The 19,118-nt window shown below is 41.0% G+C and overlaps 1 protein-coding gene across 1 annotated transcript in view; it reads right to left on the bottom strand.

Annotated features, from left to right (window-relative positions):
* The window catches only part of NRXN3 (neurexin 3), a 1,044,813-nt gene that overhangs the window by 552,057 nt on the left and 473,638 nt on the right, over positions 1-19,118 (bottom strand). The window contains exons 13-16 of the mRNA XM_075103635.1: positions 16,610-16,729; positions 9,719-10,100; positions 8,143-8,333; positions 7,500-7,673 (exon numbers count right to left, since the gene is read on the bottom strand). Of these exons, the coding sequence (XP_074959736.1) occupies positions 7,500-7,673; positions 8,143-8,333; positions 9,719-10,100; positions 16,610-16,729 (867 nt within the window). The remainder of the gene's footprint in view (positions 1-7,499; positions 7,674-8,142; positions 8,334-9,718; positions 10,101-16,609; positions 16,730-19,118) is intronic.

Raw genomic sequence — 19,118 nt, 5'->3', positions numbered from 1 at the left:
CAACAAAAACACCTCCATTGTTTGCCACATCCTTCTTCAACCCAGATATCCCTTCCAGAGGGGCTGGGGTTTGTCATTCTGTTCCTGTCTCAGAGGTGTGACTGCATCCAGTAAAATCACCAAATGTTACACAAAAACATCTTTCAGTTCAAACCAGTAATGGGGAAGAACCACCTTCTCTACCTTGCAGGTCAGCTTTGGTCAACTCAACTTTGTTAGCAAAAAATAATAAAGAAAACAACAAAAAAACAACAACAAACAAAGCAAAAACAGTAAACAACAGGTTAGTATAAAAGCAGATAAACCAGGGTCACATCACTTTAAATAAATAAAAGCAATTGGTATAACCATCACATCCAATGTGCATAATCAGTCCATGCAGGAATGGCAAAGCAATAAGGACACAGAGGGACACAGCTACCTTAACCCAACCAAGCAACAGTTAACAAAACCACATACAAGAAAAAGGAAATGCATTTCATTCACAAACAAGGTCAGAAAATTTACAGATATTAGAAAGAGAAGGAAAAAAAAACCCACCACATTCTTAACAACCATCTCTCAGCATTTACCGATAATTTAAGAGAGATTTTGTCTCATTTGAGAAATACTTAGAATCCATTTAAGTAAAAAATCTATTTGACTTTCAGCATATTAGTCAGAATACTTTTCTTTTGTTTCTACATCCAGGCTCTGGATCTGAGCTTAAATCTTCTGTCTCTCATAAAAGCACAGATTGCCCTGGCTTTTTGTCCAAAGTGGATTTATTGCTAGAAATCCACAGCGGACTGATAGCTCCAGAAGATGACAGCCTCTGTTTATCCCAAGCACTGAGCTTGACACTGGATGTAAAGTGACAGTAAAACCTTGCCCCCTCACAAGCTGTTGCCTGCTCATGGATTTCAACACATCCTTAAGAAAACTTGCATCAACAGGCAAAGAGATAGCTTGGGCTTTAGGCTCTTACAATCTTCATCAATCTCATTAGAGCAACCAACCGAAATTACAGTAGTACAAGCTCACACTTTCACCTAGGTGGGAATGATCTCATTATCTGTGGTCAAGTCAGTCCAGATGGCAAGAGAGTCATAAACCTATCGAGTCTGACTGAAGATCCGAGTACACCTTCTGAAAATTGCAGAGCATAAAAAAGCAAAACAAAACAATACCACTGATGCTCTTCCATTTAGGCATAGGAATTTTTGTTTGTTTTGAATGGAGTCCAGTTCACAAGGAAGCCACATAGATTTTTGCTGTGTTATACCTTGATTCTAAGTTTTCTCTTTCAGCACGGAAAAAGCAGAGGACAAAGATGGTAGTACAAGCAGCAGCTCCTGAATCCCTTGCCACTGAGGTTACATATTTCTATTACACAGCACAATGGGAACAACAAAACACCAAATCACTGACCTCATTGCTCAAAAGATGGGTATTTAAGAAGTGCATACTCACCTTCATAACCTTCTGTTCTTAAAAATTACAAATATCACAGCTGATGTTGAAGAGAGATTGGTAGCTCTCCCTTTCTCCTATTGTCTCCTTTTACATTTAAAACCCAATAAATTAGAACTGGCATGTATAGATGCCATTTCCTGCGGTTCCTAAGAAGTTTAACATTTTGAATCTTTGCTATTGTTTTACAGCCCACAGATTACTCAAGATAGCAATTACCTTCCATTCTGAGCTAGTCAGATTTTTCTTCCCACTTCTGGAACTTCTCTACTACACAGAGCCATAAAGTCCCCAGAGTTCTTTAAACAAAATATAAAAGAAAGCTGGGGTGGGGTGGGGGAATGCAGGGGTGGGGGTGTGTGTGTAGAGGGGAATGGAAAGAGGAGGATGCCACCTTCCTCCATACACCTTCTTCGACACACATTCTAACAAAGTAATTTCTGTGTAACAAACAAGCACTTTTCTTAACTGCCCTGCTCTTCATCTTCTTTGTAGCTGAGCTCACGCAACGCTTATATTTGTTCCATAATTCCGGTAGCACTGTGACAATGGAACACAAAAGCATAAAGAACAGGAGAGCTGTCAAACCATCACAGAGTAAATTAATGCTCTTCTCCTCAATGGACAACCTTTGATTCCACAGAGAAAGTGAAGTATCACAACATTTGAAGATTCACTGCTGAGCAGATGAAGGGTGAAATCTTTTCTAACATTACCCTGCTGCGAGATTTTAAGCATGAGATTAGGTTTACTTTTTCCACATACTGCTTAGTATGCAAAATGTGTTTCTGATTATCCAGCCTGCATGTCATTCATGCTTTTCTAGCACCAGTGAATTCCAAAGGTTAACTATACTATTTCATGGAAAGTAGTACAAGATTACGATTTTGCTACAGGATTTGGAAGAAGATTAAGTTAGGATAAAAAAGTCCCAAAACATCTGGAACAGGGTCACCCAATTTAATAATAATCACTCTCCTTTGTGAGAAGCTGTTATAAGTGGAACAGGTGAGGAAAGGCAACGAGGAGAGGAGGAAGCCACATCTCTAAAGCACATGGAAAACTGCCTCGGAGAAGAAATACAGTGTTCTTTAGCTACTGCTCTTCTGTTTGTTTGGCTTGGGGCAGGATGGGGGGTGTGTGAGTATTTAGAATGTGAGCTGAATTTCAGATACCTCTAGTGCCCATTGTACGCAACATAAGGATGTCCAAATAAAGGAAAGGAAAACACAGGAGAACATATGGCGAATTAATAAAGAGATGAACAAACACCCCAAATGCAGGAAGCACTCATTAATATTTAGGGCAACATCTTTAAACTCCACAAAAGGCTGGGCATCTGCTTGACTTCTCCCAGGACTAGGGAGGAGAAAGCAGTGAGTCACTCAGTCATGACTTCTGTGGATAGAATAAAATAATCCATTAATCTTGTAAGACCAGGAATGAAGTACTCAGCAAAAAGAATTTATTTTAGACGTCTAGAATCAAGAAGGAACTGATCCAAAGTTTAAATTGGTTTACTTTCAAGAAGGGAAAGAAGGTCACCTGGAACAACTTCTTCCATCCTCCAACTCTTCCATACATACCACAAGTGCAGACATCTTTTCTCTCAAGCTGTGTATGTCTGACATAGAAAAGGAAATAGCCTGTATTACTCAAACTCAGAAGCTGTATAAAAATTTCCAACCACAGCCTATAGGCTGTTCAGCTGGAGACTGGAGAGAACCAGGTCAAGATAGATGGCTTCTTTGCCTCAGTTTCTAATGCTGTGCTCACCTATAGGGGCCTCCACCCACTTCAAAGTGCTCTGAAAGACGTAGTTGAATATCATACTCTCATCACAAACAGATAATACCACGCGCCTATTCTATGGGTGGGGAGAGCAAGGCCCAAAGTAGGTGGCAGACTTGCCTGCAAGTTTCCAGTAGAATTGGGCTCCCAACAGGGAATCCTTTACGAGACTTGACTTTGTCTCTTCAGAGTGCTCAGTAGCCTGACCCGACACTGACGCAAGACCATTTAAGCCTTAACCACTTCCCAACCCTGTTTTTTTGGGTGGTGGTAGCAGGAAGGGCCCTCTTGTTACATAACAGATGGTGATGAAAGCTGCAGTGAGCACAAGAGGTAGAGATACTCGTTGGAAAATGAATAAATATATTGGTATAATGTCATTATCCTGAAACTTCATTCTTCTCAGCTGTGCAGCACATGAACCCAGAACAGATTTTATACACCAGGCAGCAAGGAGGTTTCTGGCTTTGCCAAACACCTTCCAGGGAAACACAAGCTGCCACTACAGATCTGACCAGACCTTCAAGATCAGTGAAGAGCTGCCTGTTGTTCCTGAAAAAAAAACTCAGAAATGCAGCACTTGTAAGAGAGCAATAAAAATAAACAAGAACACCACATGCAAAGAAGAAGGGGTATGTGGTGTGGAGCTTCAGCTCCATGGGCTCATTTGACATTTCAGACACTCTTGGGTTCTCCCTGATAATCACTCACAAAATTCTTTGCCAAAAGCAATGGTCCTCCAGGACACACCAAACCACAAAACAGGTCAGTGTGGCAGCTATCGTCTTGTCCAGCACACTGGTGATGGAGCAGCAGACTTCAAAAGCTGAAACTTTAAATTTGTGCAGCACTCAAGGAAGCTGCATAATGCAAAAGGAACCTGACACTTCAGCTAACTAACAGGATGAAGACATTACTTAGCTATGCTATCCTAAACAAATCTTACAACAGATAATTTAAAGAAATTATAGGAATAAAACTGATAGGCAGTCAGAAATGAAGAAATTCTTGCCTTAGGTCTTGAACTGCGTTTTCAGTTTGTTTCTTTTTAACACTGCTATACACTATTAAACACCAGCTACTTTCAGTCTCAAGGATACCTGCGTTTCAGTTAATGACTCCTATATACAGCCTAAGAGTGATTTGGGATTCTCCAGGTCCTAAAGAAAAAGCTCTCACATAAATGTAATTTATACTGAAAGTGCTTCCTGCTCCTCCTCAAATAGGAAAGCTGCCTCACCCACCACTGGAACGCAGCTAACTGTACAATGTGGTAGGTTTGTACTTTGGTGCACAGCGAAGCTGAATTCTGCTTGAGTATGTAAGAGGAACAATGTGGCCAAGGAATTTCAATGGCTTGCTCAAACCGAATAAAAGGAGGCAGCAGTAGAAGCAAGACAATAAAGAATATTATTTTCCTATTAAAACCTGGGAATCTTAATTGGTGGTATGGAATAGGGTGCCGAAATACATGAAGAGAGATAACAAATGCATACAGCAACAATGTCACCCATTTGTAGTGGCACTGGTCTCTCAGGTGGAACAGTGCTGTCTGCTGACCTACATCTCACATTCTACTATTGTCCATGCTTCCTTCCTCCCCACATCCTTTGATTCTGTCCAGACATCAAACTGGCAGTTTCAGAGAAAACAGCTGCCACCTTGTAATCTCCTCTGCCTCTGAAAGCAAAGCTGCAGCACAAGACAAGCGTTAGCAGAAATCTCACACCACACCTGGAAGACAGGATTCATTTGTGGGGATGGAATGACATTTCTTTAAGCATGTGTGTTCTCATCATGTACATGGTCCCACTGTGCTTCATGGACATGTCCTGGAAATCAACACACAGTACAACTATTTACCCCAAAAGCCTGCAGTTGTTTATTACAAACACATTCAAGCATCATGAGAGAGCAAGAACTGCTTGGGACTTCAGCCCTTAAAAATGTTAAGACTGCACCCAAGATCACTTGAGATGAAAACAAAATAGGGAGACTTAAATAAGGACCAAATGTGCTCAGAGATTTTTTCTTAGAGAATGGGGAGATAGGTGTGACTTTCAATGGCAACTGTAAGAACAGGAACCAGCAGGTTCACAGTCAAGCTGCAAGATGAAGCCTTGGGGATTGGTGTGATTCAAAACGCAAACGAAACAGCTTTCTGGTGACTCAATTCTCAGGTTTTTTTTTACTAATCCTAAACATGCTGGCAAAGAGAACGGCTTCCTCTTCAGCAGTTCCTTTGGTACTAAGCAGGGACCATTCAGGACAATAGCAAGATCAAGTTCTTCCAAAAGCAAGATGAGGGCCATCATTGACCTTCCCACCCAGTTTTTTCGGTCTGTCCCCAACTGTGAATTTTGTTTGAAGGGCTTTAGAAGGGGAGGGGAACTCACATTCCTGACATTTCTACAAGTGAACCAGTCTCCACATTCAGGCAGCAGCTGTGCCGGTACCAGGCTGGCACACAAGGCAAGTGCCACATTACAGGTTTTGGGAGTGGCACTGACATTATACAACCTTAGCAATAGGACACTAAATCAAAGAACTACACTGCATACAGGTGAAGGAAACACCATAGCTCTAATAACAGTGCAGAGTCTTCTGGGAAAGCATCATGACTGTTCCTGAGCCACATGCAGAACAACAGGTTAGTCTAATGAGAGGTCCCCTGAAGGAGAGGAGCTAGTAGAGGTAACATGCAGACTAACACAGCCAACAGATTAAGCTAATAGAAGAATTACCAAAAATCACTAATATTAAAGAAGAGCTTTCAGTGCACCAAGGAAAATCAGAGAAGACATTTTCAAAAAAGCCCAAATGCATTTTTTTTCCTTGAACATTGTAAACAACGCCACAGAAAAGGTGTACTACTTTTGGCAATTTGGCTCTGCCACAAATGGGCAAAGCCACAAGTTCTGGTACATTACGCTCATATCCACAAGGGACAATGTGGTTAACAGACACTATTAAATACAGCAGAAAGACAGAAAAAAGGCAACCTACAGCTGTGCAGAACTTACCAATGCTGTGAAACTGGAGCTGACATTGAGTGAGCTCCTGTGACAGGACATAGAATTCTCACAAACCAGAGTATTATTGTGGGAGTGTGGAAGGAGGGCTGAGAGACAGAAGCTCCCAGCCAACCAGAACACTGGGAAACGGGGAAGGGAGCAGATCTAATTGGACTGCCGATTTGGTGTTTCATGAACGCTCAAAGATAACACTAAGATGATACTTTCAATCCTAAGAAGGGACAGTCTTGACAAGTGGCAAGGGTTCAGGCATGATGTAACCTGTGATCCTGGCATGGCAGGGAAATATGCTCAAGGAATAATTTCATTTTGTGAGTCCTGTCTTGAAGGATCAGTACGGGACAACTTAAATGATAAAACTATCTTCCTCTAGTGACTGGTAGCCAACACAGCAAACTGGTATTCAGTGGAGCTAGACATAATGGTGATTTTCTTTTAACCCAGCCAGCAAAACCTTGGGTTTTTTGATGGTAAATATCCCAAGTGCTTTGGGAATTGGTGCCATATGCATGTTACTGAGTCAGTACTGCTGCTGTCAATATTCTTTTAACTAATGGGAGCTTAGCAGGAGCAGTAAATTATTTAAAGAAGCTTCAAGAAATCACTACTATTTACCTGCTTCAAAAAGTCACTCATCACATTTGTTTCTAAATCAGCTGGACAAGAGAAACTACAGAAGAGAAAGGTTTTCCAGACAGCAGAGACAATGCCCCCAGTGCTTTCACTGGAGGCCCACTTCCTCAAAAATGAACTCCTGTTTTGGTCTGATCTTCAGTTCCTTCTACCTTCCATTTCCCCTGCCCCTACTTGGTCTTCAAAATACTTACTTCTGTGAATCCCAAAAAGGGCACTCTGAAGCACAAGTGAATTGAAGGCTCAGAAACTCTTTCAGTATTTTACGAGCTCTGCAATGTCAATAAACCACTCTGAAAAAAGTACTAATAATCAGTAGTCCATCCCACTACCACCCTTTCCACTACTGGAGGTACCACCTCACAGGGGATGAAGTATGTGAGAGAACAGCTGCTAAGCCACTTGCAGAAGCTAGCTATCCTTGAGCTGCATTTTGGAGCACTTGGAAGACGTAAGTGTAGTGAAGGATATCAGGATGAAAGTAAACTCATGAAAGGGACGGTAAGGTGGACAAATAGATGCACAGGGGGAAGCAATGAAGTAAGAGGGGAGTGCTTGAGAGGGGAGCTTCTCTGAAATCAATTATACCTTCGCATCCACGCTCAATCTGCCCACTGCGGTGCAAAGCATCATTGATGAGATCAGGCAGGCGCCCATTCAAGTCCACAGATGCAAGACAGCCCTGAAACCCATCACGTGAGGCCACTAGCTTCGGGAGGTTGCTATACATGCCTTGAGCTAGGCCAGCAATGTAGAGATCACCTAGAGGAGAAAGGGGTAAAAATACAAACAAGGAGGAAGTTACATACCTTCTAGAGTGGCTTCCCCTGCCCTCCAGACATGAATATAGCAAGCTGAACAGATGCTCAGAAAAAGTTAAAGGCAGAGCAAGATACCGTGCAAAAAGTCATTTCTGCCTCCTTTACTGGAAAAAAAAAAAAAACAACCCACAACAAAACCACCAACCCCCCCCCGCCCAGACAGCTGTAATTGCATCCTAACTGGGAAAAACTGTAGGATGCTAATGAATTTCTGCAAAAGCAAAATATGACAAGCTATTCTGCTACAGGAAGTTGCTAAACTGAGAAAAAGAAAAAATTAAATTGAAAGCTAAAATAATCAAATTCCAGATTTTCTGTTCTGCAATGCATGGTTCCTGCAAGCTTTCTCTAGTTTACTGGTTGAGTCCTGCAAGAATAAAGGGGGGAACTGTCAGTCTTATAGAATTTACCTTTAAGATCCAGATTTTTGGCACCATTGATAACCTGAGTGACCACCTTAGTGTCAACCTTTAGGCTGTGTGTGTTGCTGTTATCTCTGGTGATGACAACATTGTGCCACTGGTTGTCATTAAGGGGACGATCGCTGTTGCCTTTGATAACATTAGGTCCATTTCCAAGGTCAAACACATAGTGTATATACCTGCAAATATAGCAAGAACTAATTAAAAGTGTGTAAGAACTCAAGTGCTCCTGACCTTTACTCTATCCAGAGTTGATGAATTAATTTACAAGAGACATGAAGGGAAGTATCTCTGGGTTAGAAAGTTCTAGTAAGCCAAAATATTAGCCACTGATTTGAAAAGATATAGCTGTTTCCCTTCCACCAAGAAAATGTGAGGATTAGTATTTTCAGATAACGACATTTGGAGTAATCAGATTCTAACCACAAAGCATTCCTCTTTCACAGGGTTCTCGCATATCCGCAAAAGCCCTGTCTACCCATACAATTGTTTTTTTAAAATTGGTAGTATAAATGTAGTGGAGAGCAACACTAGATATGTTTATTTGGGGCATATATTCCCCAGATTCATTCTGAGTTTTGAATAACTCCCTTAAGAAGTTAATTGGGAAACTCACTCAAAATATTGTACTAAAATTCACATGAGATCATAGGCTTATTCAAACAGCTAGAAAACAATTAGCAAAGCTTCGACAAAAAATAAAGACCCTAACAAAGACTGAAGTCACAGGAGTGTTACCCTGAATTATTTACATAGTTCAAACACAGAAATCCACCTGAGGATAGAAGAGAAATATTCTACTTAGAAAGGGGGAAAAAAACCAAAACCACAAACAAAATTCAACTCTCAACAGAGCACCAGGAGCTCATGACTCTTGCTTTTTTTATTACTCAATGTCCCACTTACAGAAATATGCGCAAAGTTAAAAATTAAACAGAATCGAACTATAGTCATACTGAAATAAACAGGACTAGTAAACTCTATTTGTGGAAAACACATCTACAGTGACTAGGTGAGTATGAAAGATCAACATTTGTTCATCTAACAAAAGGGTTTTTAAAATAAGCGATTGGTCTTGTGAAAATACAGCAGCTCAAAAGCAAGCTCACTTCACTTTTCCTCAAGCATCACTAGTAGAAATACAAATTCAGCAACCCATATGCTCTTTTTTCCCTATCAGTGAAGATGGTAGAAACACAATAAGTCTGTTACAGGGAGAAAAAAAATTTAAAGGGAGAAGAGAGACTCAGAGCCCTCAGCACATTTCCTCCTCCTCTGTGCTATTCTGCAAGGTTAACAGGAAAAAACGTTAGCCTAACTAGATCCAAAGGACTGAAAACATTAATGTTTCACACTGTAAAAGTGTCCTTCCCTCAGCCAAAAGGATAAGATAAAATCAGGGGTCTTAAGCTTCAGTATTTATGTCTAAGTGCTGTGGCACACACCTCAGGAAACAGAAAACATGAGTATGAAGCTAATTTCTCTTTCTGCAACCATTTTAAACTTACCTATAAGTAAGTTTATCTAAAAATAAACTAGTAGCATATAGCAGAAGGTCACTTACCCCTTGACTAGTTCAACTGCGATAAAGTCATTGCCATCACCGCTGTTAAAGAGGATGAAACCATCAGCTGAGGTGGTCTTGAACTGAAAGAAGAGGTGCATCGATGTATAAGCCTGTAAGGTGGCCAAGCTCAGGTAGCTGCTCTTGGTCTTGAATGTCACAGGGTCAGCTATAATGTTGCGGAGACCAAAGCGTGCCTTCAGTTCACAATAGTCAATGTCACCATTCTTGCACAGGTCTATGTAGAGCATCCCATTGAACATGAGACTCTGGAGGTGGCCAATGAAGCTGGAAGGGATGACAGAGATGTACCGTTTCTCCGTCATGATCCCTGTCTCGATGTTGTGGAACTCCAGGCGGGTGTGATCACCAACCATTGTGCCTGAAGGACAGAAACAAGCAGGAGCATGCAGAAAGCCCAGGGATCAGTAACAGGTTATATGGAGCCCTTCATCCTCCAGTTTCTAGACTAACAGCAGTACTAACTTAATCCTATCTGATCACTGTTCAACAGCTTACATAAGAAAGAATGTATAGACTTGCTGGAGAGGCTTGAGTCTATCAGTTGCCAAGAGAGAAGACAGGACAAAAGGGCCAGGGGCAGCAAGCTCTGTATCTTCCCCTTTGCTTCACAGACTTTCTTGTTTGGGAAAAAGACTAGGTCTCTCCCTTAAAGCCTACAGTCCCCCTACAGTGATCTGTTTGATCCAACAGTCCATCTGCCAAACAACTCAGACACTTCTGAAACAACTCTCACAAGTGTGCTTCCTGAAAACATTCAATAAACATAGATTAATATAAAAAGAGCAGAACGAGAAGTGATAACAGTCTATTCTGTTGTTCTCTCCTGGTGCCTGATGTTAATTTCTCTTGTTTTAAGAGGACGGCAGGAGGGAAACACGCAAGAACCCAACAGGCAAAAGCCCCCCCTATATTTAAATCACCAACCTACCACTTGGCCTATTTCTCACATTGTGACAGATTTTAACCTCTCAATTAAAATATTCAAGCTATTCAGTATAGCCAATATATCAGACTACTTTTGAAGCTCATTTAAATGTTTCAGTAAGCATGCTAGGCATCAGTACAGACACAGAACCCACACAGATAAAATACAACAGTATGCTAGACTAGTTTAAGTACAAAGTCAAGTCGGGCAACATCAGAATGAAAACCAGTACGAACTTACTTATTTTAGTCCTCTATAGTTCTTCATTAATAAAATTCTAACTATTTGGTCACACAAGCGAGTATCCTTTCTACACAGGCCTTTAGTAAACAAATTAAAAATATTAATGAATTATTAAACATTTGTTTTCTCACCATTCAGTGTACAAACATTATTCAAACTCTGCTACAAATATGCTGTTATTCTTTCTCTCATTAAATTTTCGGCACTGTTATATTGAGTTTACATAGCGAGGCGCCGGCCGCCGGGGGGCTGCAGGGCGGCCTCCGTGAGGGGAGACTGGGGCTGCCCCGCACCGGACACAGCCGGTGCCAGCCGGCTCCAACCCACCCACCCCAGGGCACGGCGGAGCCCCGCGGCCTAGGCGGTGGCGCCTCTGGGAAAGCGTATTTAATAAAGGGCAAAATGCTGCCTGTGAGTGAGGAACAAAGGAGGAAATAAACCAAAAACAAACAACAAACCAACGGCGCAACTGCCAACAAAAACCAAACCACCCAAGAAAAATCCTGCAAACACCGAGGTCCGAAAAGGAGGAGGGGAGGAGGCGGCTCAGGCGCCAGAGTGGAAATTCCTCCCTGAGGAGGAAGGAGCAGCAGAGACAACGAACTGACTGCAACCCCCATTCCCCTTCCCCCTGCACCGCAGGAGGGGAGGAGGTAGAGAATTCGGGAGTAAAGTCAAGCCTGGAAAGAAGGGAGGGGTGAGGGGAAGGTGTATTTAAGATTTGGTTTTACTCCTCATTATCCTACTCTGATTTGATTGGTAATAAATTAAACTATTTTCCCCAAGTCGAGTCTGTTTTGCCCATGATGGTAAGTGCTGAGTGATCTCCCTTGTCCTCATCCTGACCCACAAGGCTTTCATTGTATTTTCTCTCCCTTGTCCAGCTGAGGAGGGAAGTGATAGACTGTCGTTTGTGGGCACGGGGCATCTGGCCAGGGTCAGCCCACCACAGATCCACAGTCCCAAATGAGTACCTCCCAAAAAGACAGGTACAATTAGTGATCAACTATGAAAGATCTGACTTGAAGTGACTTATCCAGCTTTCCATAGGAACTCTAAGGCAGAGAAGTCAGTTCCTCTGGGCTGTATTCACATGCCTTACATAGAGGTCCCTTTCCTCTTCTTTACCGTGTCTCACTCGCTACCGCCTTTCCAAAGGGGATCTCAAAAACAAGCACCTCCTTTAATACAAAGACCTATGTCAACCCATTTGCTGTAACATCCTTTATTAAAGTAAGCAGGGAAGAGAAGCTCCTGTGGAAAAAGGATAGCAGCAAATATGAAATTAGACAACATCAAAATGCACACAAACACAGACCTATCTATTTGCAACTTTTCCCTACTTTTGCATGTTTCTTTACTTCTAGTATGTTGCTAATATAATTTCTGCACAGGTAAAGTCTTCCGTTTTAGAAGGTTTTCCAAAAGAAATAGCCACACTACCTGTTGGTCCCTCTGCCTCCAATAACATTTTAACATGCTGGTCAAATTCAATCAGGTTTATAGGAACAGAAGGATCAAAAATATTTCAATTCATACTAGTTTTGTGACAATTTGACAGCTGAATAAAGACCTGAATGTTTCCAGTGTGCTTTAGACAAAGTTAGTAATAATATCCTGCTTGATTGCATCTGCAGGTAAATTAGCATATATACACAACTCTCAACTAGTCACTGCAAGGGTATTTCCGAGTCTTTGGGATTATACCTGGAAGTCACACCAATCACCATAGCTGAGCCCAAGACAAACTCCTCTTAATTCCCCCAGGTCGTATTAACTGGGACTTACAACCTTTCTCAAATTCTGGGCTATCTCCTGAAGTCTCCTAGCATTTCTCACCTAAACAGTTCCCAGGCATTAAAGGACAGAAAAAAAAAAAATAGATAGATAGGTCTTTCAAGACTTTTCCTACTCTTTGCAACATATTCTTTTTTTCCTGTTGGGGATAGAATGAAAGCTGAAAACATTTATAAGACACATGGATGGTACATCCTGGCTTGTGGTGTACAAAGAGTCAAATTAAATGAATTGATGGTCTCTTTCTTGCTTAGCTCATCTTGAAACAACGAAATATTCCTAACTCACCTCTCACGATCACGTACAAAGTGCAATTTTTCAGTTTATACTTTGTCTAAACGTGATCAAGATTTTGCAAAGACAGCAAACAAGCACAGTTGTTATCAGAAAAAACGTTTTCATGTATCCTAAACATGACGAGAAAATATTATGCAAAACAATTTCTTTTTTCACTTATTCCCAATTTTAACAGTGGATCTAAATTGAAAAACAATTATACAAAGATCACTGACATCGAAAACTTCAACCCAAGTAGACACAGCTAGACAAACTTAACAAGCAGCTGAAAAGAGTCATGTATTTCTGACTATTCAGAAATTCAAGTGTCAGAACTAATGCAAATGTTTTTAAATCCTGAAACGGTTCTTCACAGAAATAAGAGCATTTTATTTTGAAAAGTGCCAGTTCACAGGAACTGAAATTGTATATGGGAAAGTTTGTTCAGACAAACCATGTCACTTCCACTACTGTGATTGTTAGGGGCTGTTTCAGTTTTTAGTGTTAGAAAATGAAAACTGATTTTCCAAACTAGAAGAATTCTATTTTCTTAAAAGTAAAAGTAAAAAAAAATATCCTGCTTTTTACTTCAGAAGATTAGAAAAATGAAGTGTAGAGATGTCAAGGACCAAGAGCAAGAAAACATCTCTCCTTAGATCTTCTACTCTTAGATAAATGCCAAGAAGTAGTTGTTGCCAGAGTAAGAAAGAAAAGCCAGGTCTGTGAAATCCGGAGTACACTGGGACAGGGCACCCAAATAGAAGGGACACTAGAAATAGAGTGAGGGAGGTTGGAAGAGGTGAACCCAGAATTTTAGATAAAGTGAAAATACAGAAGAACTGGGACTAGCTTAAAAGAAATAGGACAGTGACAGCAGTGGTAGTGCAGAAAGTTAGGCGTAGTTCAGTGAAAAGCTGAAAAGGGCAGGACAACAGAGGACCAGAATCAGGGCAGAGATGCATTTTCTTAAGAAATCATGGAGCGAAATCCAGTATTTTCTGATCTCATCAGCTGTCAGCCCCACCTGCAGGGTTCTCCAATTCCTTCACTGTGCTCTGTAAAGAGTATAGTAACTACTACAGCAGTCAGCAGCTCTTTAGTTCAAGTGGTAGCAGGCAGGAAAAAATTCCAGCCTCCACTGCAGTATTTGGGTGCTAGCATGATGTTGTAGGGAGGAATGTGACTGCTATATTTGTGTCTCATTTATCACTGATGTTCTGAGGTGGGAGGGACGTGGGAGGAGGGTTTGTAACTAAGCAGCAAAATGCTGTCCAGAGGAACTGGATTCTCTCACCCCGCTTAGATGTTCTACACAAAGCCAAGTCAGTCACTTCATTACAGATTTTTCACAGGTGGTCATTAATTGTCTAGACCTAATTCTCCAAGTAGCAGGGCTGAGCTAATTTACAGGATCCAATTTACAGACATGCTGAATATTTGTTCATGCAAATGACTGAAAAATAATGCCAAATTGGTACCAAATACAGCCAACTTTAATCTGGTGCCTTGTTTCCAAACCTGTAAAATGGGAAAAAGACACCTACTCACTTCATATAACATGGACGTGGGAATAAATCCAATTACAGCTTCTTAGTATGAGTACCACATGACACAGGAAAAAAAAAAAGGTGGGGGGAAGACAACAGCTCTGTATTTAGAGCAAAATTTAGTTGGCATGTATTGTTTGAAACAAGCAATAAGAAAGGTGGCAATTTAATGGGCTGTTTATTTTTACTGGGGCCCCAAATTAACCTTCTGATCTATGTCTAAAGACAGCAAGAATCCTGTGGAAAAATCTATGTGACCACATCACTGAAGTCAATATCATCTGCCCAAGGAAGTGGGATGCAGATTGCACAGAAAACCTTAACTCTGGCTTTTCTGACTTTTGACTTTGCCATGGTGGCATTCTTTCAACAGATATTTTTAGCTGTAATGCATCTTTAATTATGTAATCCAAACACATGTACATACGCACATCCTATTTTAGTATAGGATTGTATCATTATTATTTATAAACTCAGTTTCATGAAAAAGACTTTTTTTCGAAGGCTTTTTGGGGATTGAGTTGGTAATGCAGAGAGTGCCACCTCATGGTGCTTGCTAAAAAAGCATATCCAGAAGAATTGTTCTTAAATGTAGAAGTAGAGAGGATGAAATTTTTACCAGCATGTTTCACTAAATCAGAAAATTCCCTCTTAAATAAAATTACATTTTCCTACAAGCTAATGTTGACTAAGCTGCTGCCAATTCCAACAAGGAGAGGGAATGATTCTTCTTTCATATGCTTCTGATTCTCTCTTGCAAATTCTCAACCTATATAGCACAGCTTATATTTACTTCAGAAGGAAATACGTACATATATATATAAAGTCATCTTCCTGCAAACCCACTTCTTTGGCCTTATTTCAAAATCCTGACTCATGGCTTTCCAAATAACCTAATTACTACATTACTTAAAATTAATTGTGTTCACACAGTAGAAAACTTTTCGCAGAGATAGGATATAGTATTCTGGCACTGCCTGTGGCAGCTGTTCCTTCTAGTTGCCTTCTGAGTAGAAGCTACTGAGAAAAGAGGACATCAGCATTTGGCAAAACAGCATGGGTCACAACTAAATGAATATACCCATATCAGAGTTGCATCCAGGGTTCCTGCTCTTTGTGATTCTGTTATCAGCCTTCAGACTGCTAGTGTTTTGCTCACAAACCCAGTTCCTAGAGTTATATACAGCTTTAAGAATTTTAGACCTTAATTAAAAAAAAAAACAACTTTCTGGCACTTCAAGCTGTGGAGAAATGGACCAGAAAAGTATCTCTAAAATTTTGTAATAAAAAAAATCAATATAAAGTACCTTGATCATTTCAATGCAAACCTCATAACTTGGGAGACAACAGCTTTCCTGAGTGATTGATCTTTTCTTCCCCCCTTCAACTACATTCCTTTACAGAAAGAGGCAGGAGTTCAAAAATCTGTCAGGAAATGCAGGAAAGGGAAAAGAAAAAAGAAAAAAAAAAAAAGACTGACACTCTATATATTATATATGATATACTCTGGTGAGTTAGGGTCCTCTCTAACCTCTGAAACCAAGTTGGGAACAAACTGCTCTTTTTGTTTTTTCTTCTGGATGGCTCCGAGCAAAAAACCCACAACCCAACACAGCAGAGACAGAAATCCATATTCTCTAACACATGTATTAAATGCAGGTTTACCATCAAGGAAAATTTGTGCACAGTAAAGGTTTAGAGAGCCTTGGTTTTGGTTCCACAGCACTGAAAACCACCACATTTGCAGCTCAGGAATGAGGTATACTCACAGCGTGCCCCAAACAGAGCCTGGCACAAGAAAGAGTGCTGCTTAGCACCTCTACATTCTTGGGTATATACAAGCTCATCTGTTCCCTAATACCACATTTCATATCATCATAGTTGTCCAGAAGTTTCTGGAGCTGGCTAAGAACAGTTAGTTTCTCAGAAGTTAGTTTTCAACACAGTAACACTGAATACGTAGGAAGTAACAGGAAGGATGGAGGAAGATACACACAAAACCAGGGTGTAATGGCAAAGAAGAGGCTGTGAACAGAGATACAAAGATAATGACAAAAACCACTCATACATCACACTTACCCTCAGCAACATCATCATCCACCATCAGCTTGAGGCTCTTTCCTCGCCGAACTACCCGGACAGTGTGCCACTCGTTGTCATTGAGTTTCTGCCCAGCATAAAGAGTTTCAGGTCCCTTGCCTGGGGATGGTGATAGGTACGACAGTTAAAGTCAGACCCCCAATTAGTTTAGTATTTGCTCAATAGGAAAAGTCACCAAAATCAACCTGGTGTCATACAGACTAGTAGATTGTGTAGGTGTTTTATGACCTGTAATCAACCCTCACACCTCCACTTTTCCAGCTCAGAGGGAAGTCAGGGTCACAAACTCTTCCACGCAGTGAAGTGCCTTCCTCCATGGAGCCCAGAGGTGCCATGCATTTAAAACAGGGGTAGAAATCTCTCTTGTGCTATGGTATTCATTCCCAGACATCACACCGTACTGGGCACTGCAGTTTTAGAAAATAAGCTGGTGACAGAAATGCCTCTAGAATGGAGACATTACAGCAGACTTTTCCTCTCCTAAGAATCTGGATTTACAATTGCCACAAGGTGCTTGGGATTCTTTTAAAAGTTAATCACACTGGTCTCTCAACACGTAGTTATCGAACACCAGGCTGATTTCAGTCTTTCAGTCAAAAAAAAAAACAAAACCCAAAAAACAACAAAAACAAAACCCCACCCAAAAACCACAGCTAAACCTAACACCCAAACCAAACACCCCAAAACCTCAAACCCCACCTCCACCCCAATTTTTTAATTTATTTTTTAAATTTAAAACCACAGAAAGACAACCACTCACCAACCTGGCTGAATGATCTAAGGTTCTTTGGCAAAGCAGCCTGGTAAGGTGCTTACTTTGCCCCCTGAGTTACAAGTCAAAAGGGGAAGACGAGCCCTTTCTTCTCCAAAGGGTAAAACCACAGTTGCCCTTGCAAACAATGCTCCTGGGAAAACAGCACTAGTGCTACCCATATTTGTCCAGTTTTGCTTCTCACCCATCACAGTTGATAGGCAATTACTTCAAACAGTAATTGTTCAGATTATAGGACTGGGACACCTCACTCATGCCAAATGGTAAGTGAAATTGAATAATGGTGTGTGCTAAATTAAAAGCATCTATGCCAACTTTAGTACAGTACTAGAGTGTTTTTTGACACAGGTGTATCAGAGAAATGCAGAATAAGGACAGCAGAACTTGTTGCACATGAGGTCTGGGCCCATTACCCAAACTGGCAACAGGAGAACCCAAGAAAGAAAAATTAAGACACATTGAAAATACTGAAAGAGACACAACGGGGACAACATGAGGCACTGACACAGCTCAGCTTACTGCGCTGGTAAAACTAATGCCACTATTTCTCTCTGTACAACACAAGCAAATCCATCTTTTTATTCAAATAGCCAACAAACACGATTTCTTTAGACCAGCTGTCAATGGACTGGTTACATAACACAGAATCAAATGTTGTACACATCTTCAGGCAAAACTCTGCATGAGGGGATGTACCCACTCTGATCTGTTTCATGGTGCAGACTGACAAGTGAGAGAACCATATTGCACAGAACTGAAGGAAGGGGTAGGAATAATATCCAGGGACTTTACACAGCCCACAGTATGCACGCTGCCTAATCAGCAACACCACTGTAACTGCTTCCTACTGACGGGGAACAAGGGCAAAGAAGGTGATGTCTTGTTCAGCAGGGATACAACGTGTCTAGGAGGCAAAACCTATGAAAGGAGACCAAAGGAAAATTAATATTCTGTAATTCTCCTTAGAATCAAGCAGTTCACATTAATTAAAAAAGGAGTTTAATACCATTTCAAATAAAGCCAATTTTACCATAGAGCAAGAGGGAAAAAATGCTTTTCTACAGTGACCTGAAAAATAAAAGAGCCATTCTTGGATTAAAAGGACAAGGAGTCATATATTGCAGTTACAGAGAATATCTCCTTAACAGGAGAAACCCATAACCTCTGCAGTTCCTCACCCACATGCCAAAGTCACACTGTACCACTAATGTAAATCCAGCTGTACAAGGCAGCTAGATCATGGCCAGAAAGCTTAAGTTCTTTGGAACCAGGCAAGCAAAACTCTATTAAAGAGAGTCCAAGAAAGTTATGCTAGATTTACGTCAGTGAGTGACTACATTTTATCCCAGAGCACATATCACAAAATGATGTCTCTGGATGGCCAGCAAAATTAGTGCCTACATCAAAATATAATGCATCAGTTGGAACTATAGTTCCACACAGCCACCTCCCAGGTAGGATGATAAAAGAGTTCATCTGGACCTGTGTGCCTTTCTGATGTCACCTGAAAGCATGGGGGGTGGGGGGAAGGGGGCAGCAAATAACTAAAAAAAAAACCAAACAAACCAAAACTTCCACAGGTCTAGAGCTATGGAGTGCTCAGCCAAGAGGAACGGTCAGGTGTGCCAACTTTGCTCTGCTGACGATACAACACTTTCTATGCAGCAGCTCTGTTCAACACAGTTGTGTAATATCCCTTGGGCATCCCCGTATTCC

This window comes from Phalacrocorax aristotelis, chromosome 9 (genome assembly GCF_949628215.1).
Source record: "Phalacrocorax aristotelis chromosome 9, bGulAri2.1, whole genome shotgun sequence".
In the NCBI taxonomy this organism is placed as follows: domain Eukaryota; kingdom Metazoa; phylum Chordata; class Aves; order Suliformes; family Phalacrocoracidae; genus Phalacrocorax; species Phalacrocorax aristotelis.
The sequence above is the reverse complement of the archived record's forward strand: the minus strand, read 5'-3'. Positions and strand labels throughout refer to the sequence as shown.